General features: G+C 37.7%; 1 protein-coding gene across 1 annotated transcript in view; it reads right to left on the reverse strand.

Annotated features, from left to right (window-relative positions):
- Nucleotides 1-15,646, reverse strand: part of GALNTL6 (polypeptide N-acetylgalactosaminyltransferase like 6) — an 888,106-nt gene that overhangs the window by 51,403 nt on the left and 821,057 nt on the right. Inside the window, exons 9-10 of the mRNA XM_006906317.2 lie at nucleotides 12,180-12,287; nucleotides 1,050-1,271 (exon numbers count right to left, since the gene is read on the reverse strand). Coding sequence (XP_006906379.1) covers nucleotides 1,050-1,271; nucleotides 12,180-12,287 — 330 coding nt within the window. The remainder of the gene's footprint in view (nucleotides 1-1,049; nucleotides 1,272-12,179; nucleotides 12,288-15,646) is intronic.

Here is a 15,646-nt window from a genome sequence, read left to right on the forward strand (position 1 = left end):
TTCTACAGAAATTGGGGCAGCTCACCTAAGAACGCTGCCTCAGTACCCTGGTGTCCCCTATAACACCCTGGAGTGACCTGTTTTCGAAGCTCTGCCAAGCCACTGACACTGACCAGACAAAGGTGTGCGTGCCCTCCCCCACCTCACAAAACCAAGGACAATGATGCAAAAGGTCCTCCATAGCGCGAGACAGTCAACTCCTGGCTTCAGAAAGCCCTGAGAACTGGGGTGGGACTAGCATCCCGCCCAGCCTGCACTTTCCCGTGAGAGCCTCCTGCTAAAAGCGGATTAAATGGTTAGGATAAGTCCACCCCATCCAATTTCAGTTCTTGCTTCAGCATACTCTTCTCTATGGAAAAAAGGCTATAGTAACAGGACTGAATGGAACTGAACCAGCACAATAGTCCTTTATACGTCAAAGATGGATATTTAAATTTGGGAGCTGGGGCTCTTCACCTCTTCCCACTTTAGATCATGAAGTCAATTTATAAAGACATGTTCAGAGGTGGAAAGGTTAGTGCTTATTTAAGAAATTGACGTGGCTCCTGCACGTGCCACAATTCTGGGTGTTATGGAAATGCACTTCCTCATGATTCTGCATAGCACACCCTAGTTAGGAAAACAGCCAGACCCCTCTGTCAGCCTGTCCCTGCATGTACAAACAGCAACAGGCTATGCATGGAGGGCAATGAGGGATTTCATCATGAACATCAGGTCACCCTTATTGACACAGTAGTAGGACATGTATTTTTATTCTCTTGTATAGTAATTTCACTAATTTAAAAAAAAAATATTTTCCAGGTATATTTAAAAAATCCATCTGGGGTGTCAACAGTGGCCAAGAGTTCTGTGAAGGTTGAGGGCTGAATGCTCACTCCTAGCATTGTCTAAAAAGAGGTTGAACATACATTTAGGTGAGATGATTTAAGCTAAAATGACTTGGCTGCTGGGCAAAGGAGTGGAAGGTTTTAGCGGTCCCTCCCACCTCCGGAGGCTGGGAGGGATGGACACGCTAAAGTCAGAGCAGGGTTCCCGCAGCCTCTCCTCACCTCTCCCCAGGCAGCAGGTGGGGGCTCCACGGGCGGGTAGAACTTAGGCACATCCCAGGCCACTGCAGCCATGAACCACTTGAAGTCCTTGCACTTGAGCTGTTTACGCAACTCCTTCTGGGCAGAGATGTCCCCTGTGGAGAGGTGCCTGTACTCTGGGCGTCGCTGGTAAATGTACTCGGCGAATTCATCCATCCAGGTCTCAGCCACCCGCTTCAGGTTCTGTGCAGCAGAAAAAAAAAGTCATTTATTGTTCTACGCATTCAAAAGGTGATTTTAGTTGCACTAGAAACTGAAAAAAAGAAAACGAAATCAGACCACCTCAGGCAGCTTTGGTTGGCGGTTTCGTAACAATATGAGTTTTCATAACTGCAAGGGGTGTGATATAATTAGCCCAAGGCTTTGCACACTTTCTGCTTCTGGCGTGGGGGTCAATTGCCAATCAGATAAATAATTTATTTGAGCCACTAAAAATTCAGTTTACAATTATAACAACTTTCTCATCCTTCCTGTTATTTCATTATAAATTCTTTATTTTTCACATAGAACTAAAGGAGTTGAAACTGTAGATAATGAAGTCCCTCTTATACATCAAATTGCTTAAACCATTTCAAGGAACAGTCAGACATCTTGGAAGAATGAGGATGAACAAGCTGATATTCTTTATTTTTTCCTATTATAGAGAGAACACAGGATTGCGAAATTCAAGTCCTTGTGTTCTGATGATACTTTGTACATGTGACATGGATCCCAGGCAGAATTTAGTAATTTACTGCACAATGAAGTGGGCGACGGGCAGCACCGAGTAGCCATTCTTCTCTGCAGATGTCTCCATGGGGTGAAGGAAGCAGAAGGTCGATGGCAGGAAGACAAGCACACTTCTTGGGGGCAGGAGAGTGTGTGGGTTCAGGGTAGGAAGCTCAGCCATTTCATCAGTTTTGAGACTGAGCAAGTAATTTATTCATTCCAGGCCTCAGATTCCTCACTGGAAGGAAGTACATACAGTAATCTGTGCCTCAGTTGCTATTTTAACACACTAGACATACTTATACTAAAAAATTATTTGTTTGTCTGAAATTCAAATTTAACAAGGCATCCTGTATTTTTCTTGGCTCAATCGGGCAACTCTATTTCCAATATACATAAAATGTATATAATATGTGCCCCATGAATGTTTTTGAATTCATTACCTGACTATATATGCAGAAGCTGGCGTATCTTCATGCTACTGCCAATACACAATGAATGTTTTGCTTCTGTGGAAATTATTCCAGAGAAGTTTCAAGCTCTCTGCCGAGAAGTCTGCTATTACGCACAGTTAATCTAAACACGCAGTCCAATTCCTTTTCTGTTTCTAGCAGGTGAGATCCTGCTGGCCTCCTACCTGTGAAGCAAGCAGGGAGGCAGCCACATAGCTCAAGATAACAGCAGCTCTAATTATTAGCTAGAGGTGAGGGCTCAGCATGGCTAGAAAGGACAATTTAGGGATTATTGTTAACCTCAGTCTGAAAATAAGTAGTTAAAGGTTTTCTGTCTCCACATATCTGGGCTGGGTTCCATCCAGACTCTGAGTGTAGTATGGACAAGGGAGTTTGGGGGAGAAGGCCTGATTCCATTCAAGGTGGATCCAGGGGTTACCTGCTGGGGTTATACCCAGCATGGAAGTCATGTAACAGTTTGCGAAAGAGAGCTACTGGAGCTGAGGAATATATATATATAAATATATACATATATATGTTTGGTGTAGAAAGCCAATGAAGAATTTCTCTATTTCTCTGTTTTTAAAAGCTGCAGACCTTCATACTTTTCGAATGATAAGTGAAATAAAAACTGTTATTCTGAACACCTTCTGTGTACGAGACATTGATAACATCCTCTATTTTTATGTCACCCATCTGTGGTTCCTTGTATATCACAACATATTCCCCTATTCAACCCACACTGGTATTGATCTCGCCTTCTCTGTGTTGCTCAAGTATTTATTAACACACTTAACACATTCAGCTTTATATTAGCGGTCTTTAGAATTCAAGTCTTGTTTTTCTCCGCACTATTCAACACTAAATCTTTTCTTAATTCTAATAATCATCAGGTCTTTGAATTGATATTTTACTAGGGACATTAAATCACATTTCTACTTCAGTTCATAAGAACAGATTTCCAGCTCTGACTGATCGTTTTTATTGTACAGTATGAGGAAAAGAGATAGTTTCATTATACCTGCTGGTTTGTGAAACCACATCAATCTACCCACTAATTACTATTGTTTTTTGTCAGCAACATTTTAGATCCTACCATTCGATTACTTTAAAAATACAATCTTTATTCAGTTTCTCGGAATATTATTTGGGAGTCGATTGTTTCTCGGGCTACAAGGCTGTTCCATGCCTTATGTATTATCTGGGCCATCTCACCTTAGTAGCATGTTGCTGTTTCTTTGTGCAGGGTGCAATCATCACATTTGCACTGGCGTGACCCCAATCCCCAGGCCTGTGTGCTTGTGTCAATATTAAGCTATTGTATTATGGTGGAATTAGTAATAGATTTCTCTTTCCTGAGCTATCTTTTTTTTTTCCCCTCAGTGATTTCCCCCTCCAGATACTGCTGATAACTAGCAAAGCCAATCTCACACAGAAACAATTTCTTATTTGTCAGTCACTCCTCCAGCAAGAAACTGCATCACTATCTCATGACTTTAAAAATTCTGCTTTGATTTAAATGCATTTCTTTTCTCCTCTTTGAAGTTTAAGTGTGCTTTAGTAGCTCTGGAGTCCCACCCCAAAGCCCTCTTATCATTGATAATGTGATAATGTCATCATGGATACAGCTCAAAAGAGAATCTCTTTAGGAGAGCCTCCACCTACCGATGATTATTGTGCCTAGCCACCCTTCTCTGATCTGAAGACTTCTTTGAAGTCAGCGGGAAGCCTTTAGCAAAAGGAGAGGATGGCTAATCCAGTGCTAAAAGGAGAAGCTTCCTTGACAGGCAATTTCCTCTCCCTTTTTCCTTAAGCCTGTGTGAGCTATTTGCAAGTGGTCACCTGTTCTTGGCTGTTCTGATATAATTTAATTATATCTCTATTGTATTTTTGGTTGAATATTTTGGATATTTATGATAGTGTTTCTGATGGCATTAAATGTAGCCCAATTATTTAACTACATATCTTATTTAACAAATGCGTATCAGTCTAATTTTAAGAAGTTTTTATTGAGGAATAATGATACATAAGCCATTGGATTTTTGACCATTTCTCAGATTACAGAGTATCACTATCAAGTGGAACTGTTTTCTCCACCTTAAATAACATTGAAAAGGAGATATATACCTGGTCTGGATCGAAAATGGAATTCTTGCCAAGAACTAATAAACTATTAGAAACAAAGGTGATTAGAATAGAAATGAAATAGCAGAGGCCTCAAGCACAGTGTCACTGTGCATTTACACATCTCATGGCAAGGGGCTAATTCTCCAAAACAAGTCCTTCCTATCCAGGTTCCCCTGTGGCTTCATCATCCAACTGGGGTCCTGTAAAGCAGAGTTATAAAACGACCAGAACTTCTCCCTCTTGGAAGAGCTGCATTTTGGTTATTGAGATTATGACATGCTAAAGTATTTTAATTTGCTTATGTTTCAGCAACTTAATTTTGTAGCAGCAGGGACCTATTTTGTCTAAAAAGAACTTTCTCCAATGGGGTCGCGAGTGCAGGAAAATGTTCACTTTTAAAGGGGATAATGATAAAAACGCAATTATAATTCCCCTAGCCCACGAATAGAGCTCACCATGCAGTCTGTTGCTCAAAAGTGCTTTGAAAAAAGAAAGCTATATAAATGCTAAATAACAACATAAAGTGCTAAGGTGCTCTAGGGAGGGAGAAAGTAACCACAAGCAGACTGGAAAAGGTACCATAGGAAAGAAAAAAAAATATCCTATTTTAATTTCATTAAGAATGGCAACGTAAAAGTAATGACTAATCATGGCAACTAATTATCATATGAACCTTGGATCACCATTTAAATACTGTATATACTCTATAAAATTTTCCAATAGGCTTAACAAAACACTAATGTGAAATGTTGGTCCTCACTATATAGCCAGAGAAGTGTTGAAGCCTGTCCCCATAGCTTGGGAATTACCTGACTCAGTTGAAAGCTCTGTTTTGCATACTACGAAGCATCAGCTAATTGATTCACAAATCATAGCTGAGCTGAAACTTGGGTAAGCTCTAAGGAATATTGAAACAATTAAATTGAGCAAAAGCCTTTAACGTTTGGAAGAAGACAGCATCTGTGGGAGGTTTTTTTGGGGGGGGAGGGGCGCAGGGGAAGCAAATAAATAGGAATAAACCGAACTAAAAGTAAGTTTGAGAAGTTTTGTGGGAAATTGCTAAGTTTTAAAGTGATGTTGTCTTAAGCTACATACTTTTTCATGATACTTCCGAGTAACAAGTCAGCAATTTGCTGTTTTACTTTCTTTTTCACTATGTTTGGTATGAAAATTATATGCTTTTTACCCCCATATTGTTTAAAAATTTTAAAGACAATGTGTGATTCTGCTGTTATTTGTTAAACAGACAAAATAATATATGGAGACATTTTAAAAAATTCTGATACCACTGCGTTAGAAATTAAGGGAACAAATGAGGGTCAAGCAGTGGGAAACAAATTTGTGTTTCATGTTTCTTTCATCTCTTTTCTCTAGGTCCTTGGCAGAGAGAAGAGTTTCACTTTGCTTTATTTTCCTCATATACCAAACGAACACAAAATACCCAGTGTTCAAAAAAGGGACATTATTAAAGGGTCAGTATGAGTGCTCTGCCAGAGTTGTGTCACAAAACTTATCTCCTATGTGGGGAATATCCTTGGGTGAGGTGACATTCTATTACAAAGGGATGGCTTGATCTAATCCAAAAGGCCCAATGCTTTTGGCTTAGGATGTATAGCGAGATCTATGCATTTCTGCCTGGCATATAGTAGGTGCTTGATAAATATCTATTGAAGAATTTTTCCATCCTAAACCTTTGTTGCGGTTAGAGATGACCTTTAGCTTCAAAACATGCAATGGACTCATCACATCATCGTGATTTTTTAGGGAGGCTCTCACGAAGAATAATAAAATATTAATGGAAGATGCCTGAATTTCTTAAGTAAAAAGTTCCATTCAAACAGAAGATATTATATTTTAAAAAATGGCCAAGAGGGGAGAGAAACAAAAACATGATTGCAGTGTGTGAATCCTCTTTTGTTCTTGCCTCAAGTACTGGAGAGCTCTTATTGCCTTTGAAGGGGTTCAGGACAGGCCTCCTCAAGATATGACACTTTGGCACATGGATTATTCTGAGCTACAGGCGACTGAGACTGCAAGCTCATGAGAAACTTTTGCCTCTTCCTTAAAGAATTTGAACTCGCCCAAAATAAGAGTAAACACCCCAAATTACTTTTTATGACCCATCTAAAGGGCAGGGAAAACTTTTAATTACTGAACGTCTGTTCTTCTTTTCATCCTGAGAATGACCTGACTCCCTTTTGAAGCCCTAAGATGTCTTACCTTATCCTAAGCTCTGAATGCCATGTATACCTCATTTGCCCTTTCTGTCTCTGAACCCCTTATGTATGTGGGGGTCGCTGACTCTCTCAAGTATGTGGGTGGGGGGGCGCTTCATACATACATATATAATTAAATAGTTATTTTCTCTTGTTAATCTGTGTCATGTAGATCTAATTATTAGACCAGCCAAAAGAATCTTGAAGGGTAGAGGAAAGTTTCCTCTTCCCCCATATCTTTGTTATATTGTAAGGCAGAATTAGAAATAGTTATTGTTTTCAGAGGAATTGCTTCGGCACAGAAGTCCTAGCCATTTATGCAGGCTGTCTTTGGGGAAGAATTGATCATTTCTTGCTTTTTGGGAGAAAGCCCATGATAGGCCACTGTGTCCCTGAACTCAATGATAGTTTCAAATAAAGCATCTGAACTCTATTGTTTTAAGAGCCCCAGAAAGAAGAGCTGGGTGCTATTGATGGCTAAGGTTGTTATGCCACAGCTCTTATTTGCCAGGCGGTTTTACGAGAGCAAATTGATTTACAGTCTTCAGGGGAGAAAGGTCAATTTGTAGGGTGTAGATTTTCCATTCATCACCACACTTTATAGCCTTCTTGGTGATTTTATTTTCTGATATCAAACTAGTCATTTTGGTCTTGTTAATGCTTTTCCTCAATTGCTCTATTTTTCTGACATAAATAAGGGAGAGCTGCATATATCAGATATTGTATTCTTCCATTTCAGCTACTTCAGACTGGGGTAGCCGACACTCACAGTGAACAATGAGAAAGTGCTCATTAATCAACTTGGGGTGGTCTGGCTTTGACATCGAAATGCTCTGCCTCCTCCTCTCTACACCTCCTTCCACTCCCACTAATTTCAAGAATCTGAGATGATCCATGGAGTCAGTGGGGCTGAATGCCACCAGGGATATGACTGGGAGAAAGGCACCTTGGGAAATATGTTAAGAAGTAATTTCATAGCTGACAGAGGTAAAACAACCATTCTCCTCTTCAGATATCAGATTTAACCTTCATACCCATGAAATACAATAACCATAGGAAAACTTCAAAGGTCATCTTATTCTTAAGAAGTCTTAAGTAAATATAAAAGTCAAAACCATTTGTAACTTCTATATATATTGTGGTGTAGCCTATAGGATCATTAAAGATAACCTGTTAATATAGAACATATATCATTATATATATTAAATAATACTATATGTTATCTAGTAAATCATAATCTCAATGATGACATTATAATCTATATAAATAGTTTATAAATAAGTAAACTATATAAGATACAGGTCTAATTTCACAGTGAGTTTGATTTTTATTTAACCTTTCTCTCAGGTTCATGATGTTCAGATTGTCATATGTTGATTGCTGGACTATGTGGATTCTATCTTTCTGTCATAGTCAGGGCCATTAGCTGTGAGAAGTTAAGGCTTATGTTTATCTTGTTCATCATTTATATATCCAGAGCCTAGCAGAGTGGCATGACAAATATTTTCTTCAGAAATGAGAATTTATTGGTAAAGAAAATCTGGAAAAATTTGTTTTTTTATTCTCAGAATTCTAGACAGAAAGTCTTTGTCTCCCAGATCTAGCTTTCTCGAACCCATGTAAAGCTGTCACTTATAACCCACCTTATCTAAAACCAGTCTTAGCAGCTTCTTCTTTCCATTTTGTCACGTACCCATTTTGGTTCTGATATTGTTTTCTCAGACACTGTGATGAAAACCTCATAGTCACGTTTGACCTCTTTCTCCATGCATGGTGTGGCAAATCAATAAAATTCTTTTAGGAAATTTTCTTTACAAATGCTTCTTGCATTCAAATGTTACTTTCTTTAGTCTTTCTCCCCTTTAGTGTTTACTTATCGGTTGATCTTTACATTTTACCCCTTCTATTTTTATCCTGGCACTTCCTGTTCAAAAGCCATGAGTCTCTCACTGCGGTCTGTAAGAAAGAGGCATATACCTTAGTCTGCATACAAGATCCAGAGTCGGCCTCCAGTGCCCAATCTTGGTTTAACCCCAGAGGTTGCAAACACAATCTTTTGTCACTCTCTGTGCCTGCTCCTTTCTACCTGGAACTTTGCTCATGCTGGAGCCCCTTCCATGACTGCCTCAGCTGCTCCCGTTTATTCTAAGCTACCCCACATGGGGCAATATGGCAGGAGGGTTAAGCTTTGGACAGACAGGCCTCAGTTCACAATCTCAGCTCTACTTGCTTGACATTTAACCTCTATCCCTGTTAATGAGTTACATTTTCAAGTATTATAGACCATCATGGAATCAGGTTCTCAGGGGGTTTGATTTCTTTGGTTTTATAGCTCTTATCCTGAAACTTAGATAATGGTTGCCATAAAATACAAGACAAAATTTTAGAAAAGAAAATGTTATCAATACTATGTCAGTGGCAAAATACTGAAGGATACAGCCCCTGACTTGCATTCTCTGGTGCTTCTTACAGACTTAGGGTGAGGGCTGGTTCCAGCTTCCTCTCCTATGCAGCTGTCCCCTTGGAGCTGGTGTGAGCTTCCAAGACTGCTCCACTTACAGTCTGCAAGGCTGTCCTCTGCTGACATGGGACCCTCCTGGGGAAACTCCCATGGGCCAAGTTGCTTCCATGGGGACTGCTGTTCTGCTACAATCTGTTGGTGTGGCTTGCCATGGGGTGACTGCTCTGCACCTCTGTGATGTCCGTGGTCCACTTGTCTCAGGTCCAATGGCTTTGACTGTTCCCAAACAATAGCATGCGCAAAGAAGTCTGTGAGGTGCCAGCAATTGCTGCTCCTTTGGCAGAGCGCTTGGCTTTCACCGCAACCTGTGGGAATGAAGGGTCTCCTGGGAGTCTTCCAACCATCTGCCACTCAGCCACCTCTGGCTGTGCAAAGACTCAGTGTGCCTTTCGCTAAGTAGCTGCTCACTCTTCTGTGATAAAGTACAGTCAGTCCTTTCCCAAAAGGAAGGACTGTCACTTCAGGCCTGGGAACTTTCTAATTTCCCTAGAACTCTAGGGATGAGTACTCTTCCCTCAGGGCTGACTGTTTGCTCCTGGTAATAAGTCACCACAACTGTGCCCAGTACTGATATTGGACCCTCAGCCAACTCAGTAAAATATTTAGTTTTATTCATGATGAGTGAATACTCTGATTCCCAGATGAAGCTGAATTGTAAGTCACCGAGTCTCAGATTTTTACATTTTGTGGGAACTGACATAAAGATGTTAATAGTTTTTTTTGCCAAGTAGGGCATTAATAAAAAAAATATAGTTTGTATTCTCTCATAAAACAGAAAAAAAGCCTATAATCACTGCATTAAAAAATGTTATTAAATTGAATAGATTAGTTTTGGGATTCTTATTTTTCTCAGTTCACTGAGGCTGGGTGAAAACTGGGCTATGAACTGGCTCTGGTCACTGGTCATGAGTTTGGCAACCACTATTCTGTGAACCTTGTTCATTTAATTAGGTATCGCTGAAGGTCCTCTTTCAATTCAGCAGCTATGGTATCCTTCCTCCTCCTCTTCTTTCTACCTATCCAGATCTGTATAATACATTTGAACAATTATTCATTGTCTCGTTTTGTCCTCTAATGGTTTTATGTATGGATATCTTCTCTCTTCCAACCAGACTGTACTGCTAAAGAAATAGAAGGTACTGAGTAACTAATTATTTGAATTTATTTCTGTAATACACACTGGTATGTTGTTTAGAGGACCGAAGGCTATTCACACATACGTGTGTGTGTGTGTGTATCTGCATGTATTGGAATTGTGCTAGAATCCTCAATTTACAAAGGTACATAAATGAAAGGTGTACATTTTTGAAAAATTGAATGAGCTTTGTAAAATAAGAAAACGAGCCTTGGAGTCAAGTCTCCATCTTTGCCCAGTGAGGCTGGAAAGATTGAGTCTACACGGCCCTACCTTTGAGGTATCTTTAAAGTCTCGCATTATTTCTGATGATTTAGCAATAATGTAGAGCATAGCTGGTAGTTGAGATTTTCCCACAAAATATCAGAATTGTTTTTCATTTTCATATATTTTTTATTTTAAAAAATTATAAATAAAATGTTCCTTAGAGTGACACTTGAGCTCCAATATTTATGGCTTTCTAATGGCTTTTGCCATTTAGGGGGAAAAAAAATGAGTCCTTAAATAAAATTTAAGTAGAAAAGATTAAAATTCAGAATTATGGACTTTTTTTTCATTTGAATGAACTGAATATTCACTTTTTGCTGGAAATTTTATGTTCCAGCCCCAGTTTCCCTATATTTGACAGTCCTTAAAAAAAGTACCTAATTTCTTTTTTGAAAATATCCGAATACTGTTATTTGAAAATAAACCCTCTTGGGTCAGACATCTTTTTCTCTTGAGTTTTATTCTACTTTGGACTATAAACAAAGCACACATACCATCCATCTTGCAAATGAATAATTTAGTTTGGGCACAAGCTGGAGAACATACGAGCGAGTGAAAGGGATAAGTGACAGAAAGAACATCATTATCTTTGGGATATTTTTAACTGCTATGATTTATGATATCCACTTGGCTGATTTGTGATATGTGCTCAAAGCTGTTCAATCATTTACCTTTTGTGAATTCTCGTTGTTTTCCTGAATGAGTTTTCAGATTCATATGTATTAAGTCTTCTGACTAAATTAAATCATATTTCCTTACCCAAGATGCAGCTCTTTGATCACTTTACAATTTTGTGATTAGTTTTTTCCTTCAATAGTATATTTCTACAGCTACTTAATAGATTATATTGTTAATGTAGATTTGGCATCAGAGCAGTAGCAGGTACACATTGTAGTGAATAAGACTAACTCAGCTATGAAGAAAGTAGCATGGAAAACAGAAAATGTCAGGATTGTTTTGAGAAGGTATTGTGACTATGTCCTCTCGAACATGTATAAAAACATTCTAAAATGCTGAAGGGAAAATCATTCTTGCATTTGATCTAAGGGTTTATTCAAAACAATATATGAAAAAAAATCTTGGACTTGGCCAATTTTGAAGCTTTGAGGCTGGCATAAAACTTTAGGCAGAGCTGGTCTTAGCTACAAAGGAGAAGAAGGCAGAGTTTGGACATCCACCTTCCCCCATCTTCTATTTACCCCTATCTCTATCTGACTTACACCCTATGAAATTCCATGTGGGAGGAAAGTACTGGGCCTTCATTTCAAAGGTATAGGCTTAATCTCCTCCTCTGTTATCTATCTCTCACATGAGCATGAATAAGCCACCTTGCTAAGCCTCAGTTTTCTCATTTACAAGGTAAAGATAACAATACCAACCTCAGAAGGGAATGGTGAAGATGAAATAGAATGTATGTGAAAGTGCTTTGAAACAATTAATAACAAGAATTAGCATAATAGTTAACACTTCCTTAAGGAATGGCAATAAAACTCAGAAACACAGAAACTCTCCATATACCAAAGTCAGCCAAAAGGAATGGCAAGTGGTGGAGTTTTTATCAGTTAGATGTTTCTGTCAGACTGAAACATACCATGTGTGAGGCTGCTTACTCTGCCTACAAAAAGCCATATCGAGTCCAACTTATTCTGATCTCCAGTTACTCACTCTTGCCAGGCTGGTCCCAGATGGAACTTTATAAGGGACGTACTTCCTGTAGATATGACCGACTCTAGAACATGGGACATCGAACATTTCTCCTCCACACATCCAAACCTAAAGAGAGAAAATTTAAAAGTGTGACAAAAAAGGAACAGAAAATTTCATACAAAAAAGGAATTATTAGCAAGAGTCAAAAAAGTCTTAAAATCTCCTAAAGTCTCTAAATTAATAAATTCTGTTTATTATAAATGATTAATCAAGAAAGAAAACCCCATTTTTAAAAATCTAGATTCATAAAAGTATAGAATCAAAATACTAGCTCAATAAAATCTAATTTCCATAGACAATATGTTGGCATTATTTTTATTCTAGTAGAATTTTATCACAAATATTATATTTAACTGAAATTTAATGCTCAGACACTCCTTATCTATATAGATATTTGATTTGACAGTCTTGTGAAATCATTTGAAGAAGTAACATTGAAATTTAAATGTCAATTAAAAATTAAAATATAAAAAAGGAAATTTCTAAAATAGATGAATGAATTAAGGAACACAGATACATTCATACTTGAAGCTATATCTTCATTCTTAAACTTACTATAGAGCTCATCTTAAAAATCATAGCTGCATTCTAATTTGTTCCACCCTTGATTTTTATTTTTAGGTAGAGAAAATAACTGATTAGTGATGTGGACACAAGAAATATTACACTTGAGGCATGTGTTAAAATGCTGTACTTACATATGGTAACAAAAATTAATTGGTTATATTTTATCATTGGTTACATTTTACCATTTAGATACACACTTAATCATGGTCTTATATAACAGACTACTTACTATAAAAGGATGAATTATTAAAACAAAAATCCAGGCTTTATATAGGCTAAATTTTTAGCTATTTTTATTACAAGAAAAAGATTAAAAAGAATGCGATACTGTCATGGTTAGTTTTAAATGTCAACTTGGCTGCACTACAGTGCCCAGGTAGTTGGTCAAACATTATTCTGGATGTTTCTATAGGGATATTTTTCGAGGAGATTAACATTTAAATTGGTGGACCTTGAGTCAAGCAGATTTCCTTCCTTAATGGTGATGGACCTCATCCAATAGGTTGAAGGCCTTAATATAACAAAGACTGACATCCTGCAAGCAAGAAAGAATTCTGCAGCTGACAGCTTTTTGGACTTGAACTGCAGCCCTTCCCTGGGTCTTCAACCCACCAGCCTACCTTACAGATTTTGGACTTACTAAGCCTCCTCAAGTGTGTGAACTGATTCATTAAAAGACATCTCTTTCTCTTTATATGTACATATCCTGTTGGCTCTGTTTCTCTGGAGAATCCTGACTAATACAGATACACAGCTTGTTTTAAAGTACAACATTGACAGAAAGAAAGAAAAATGTTTATGTCTCAACTTAACATCTGCTTCCAACTTCTATCACTAAGAAGAATGACACCCCATGGAAGACTGAAGAACAAATAGTGATTAGAGTGAAAGAAATTCCAAGGAGAAGGCAATTCAATTTCTAAAATAATACTCAGTTGCTGTAAATGAGTTCAGGATTACTCATGGTATCAATTTCAACTTGGTGGGATATTTATTAATGTTTTGGATCAAGATATCAGAAGTATGCGTGGATGATATAAAGCTGGTAGGGCCAGTGAACATTCTAAATTATAGTACAAATATCTAGGAAGATCTTGAGAGGCTAGAGCTATGTGAGATTAAACATAAAAAGGGTAAATATAAGGGCCTGTCCCAGATCTAAAAGAAACAACTGTTCCAGAGCAAGACTGGGTAGATACAGACTAACATAAAACACACATCACTAGCATAATATAGAGAGTTTAGGGAGTAAGTGGCCTGATCTGTCTGCCTGAAGTCATGCTAATTTCTGAATAAATGCTTTATATTCTCTTCTACAGAGAATTACCAGAGTGAGAAAGGGATACAAACTGAGTTTTAGGAGAAACAACTAAAATAACTGGAGATGTATAGTCTTGGTAAATTAAACTTGACAGAAACCCTTTTCATATATTTGAAGAACCTAATATTTGGAAGAGATGTTCTGTAGAACCTCAAGGAGACAGAAAGGATTAATGAGAAAGAACTATAGAGAGACTGATTGTAACTCAGTAAAAAGAATAATTTTTTAATAGACAGAATGATTAAAGGTGAAATGGGCTTCCTGAATCACCATATTGTTAAAATCTGTAGTAGATGACACTTTGGAGACAAGCATATAATTTTGGATGGACAATTGATCTAGCTAATATTTTAAGGTCATTCTAATAACAAGAGTTAGCTTTTATGAATGCTTACTGTGCCCTTTTTCTTTTTTTAAAAATTTTAATTAAGTTTATTGGGTAACATTGGTTAATATAATTATATAATTTTCAGGTGTACATTATCATTTGACATCTGTATATTGGGTGTTTGTCATCCAAAGTCCAGTTTCCTTCAGTTACCATATATTTGATCCCCTTTACCTACTTCACCCTCCCCCTAAACCCTATATTTGATCCCCTTTACCCTGTCTAACTCCTCCTTCCTCCCCCACCCCACTGGTAACCACTAGTCTATAGTATATTGGGTTTGTCATCCAAAGTCCAGTTTCCTTCAGTTACCATATATTTGATCCCCTTTACCTACTTCACCCTCCCCCTAAACCCTATATTTGATCCCCTTTACCCTGTCTAACTCCTCCTTCCTCCCCCACCCCACTCTGGACCACTAGTCTATAGACCTCTGGTAACCACTAGTCTGTAGTCCATGTCCATGAGTCTCTGTTTGTTTGTCCTGCTCATTTGTTGCTTTTAGGTTGATATTCCACATATAAGGGATATCATGTGATTTTCAACTTTTTCTGTCTGGCTTATTTCACTTAGCATGATTATCTTGAGGTCCATGCATGTCGTTGCAAATGGTAGTATTTCATCTCTTCTTACGGCTGAGTAATATTCCATTGTATATATGTACCACAACTTCTTTATGCAGTTTGGGTTTCTCATGTTTATTGTGGATAAACAGAAATGTGACTAATTTTTGTGTGATGATCTTGTACCTGTGACATTTCAAACTCAGTTCTAGGAGTATTTTTGAACATTCCTTAGGATTTTTTTTTTGTATATTTCCTTATTTATTTAGATCTTTAATTTCTTATTTATTTATTATTAAATTTATTGGGTGACATTGGTTAATAAAAATATATAGGTCTCAAGTGTATAATTCAACAATACATCATCTGTATATTGCATTGTGTGTTTACCATCCAAAGTTAAATCTATGTAGACAGTCATGTCATCTATATGACTTCTTCATTTAAAATTTTTCTTCCTTTTATTGTATTTCTTTTTATATTTGTCCTTTGTCTATTATTTTATTTCATCCCTTCCCATCTGTATGTCTTTATGCAAATTACATCTTTATTTCTCAACATATTGCAGTGGCTAAAACTTCTAGAA

This window comes from Pteropus alecto, unplaced genomic scaffold (assembly GCF_000325575.1).
Source record: "Pteropus alecto unplaced genomic scaffold, ASM32557v1 scaffold50, whole genome shotgun sequence".
NCBI classification, from domain to species: domain Eukaryota; kingdom Metazoa; phylum Chordata; class Mammalia; order Chiroptera; family Pteropodidae; genus Pteropus; species Pteropus alecto.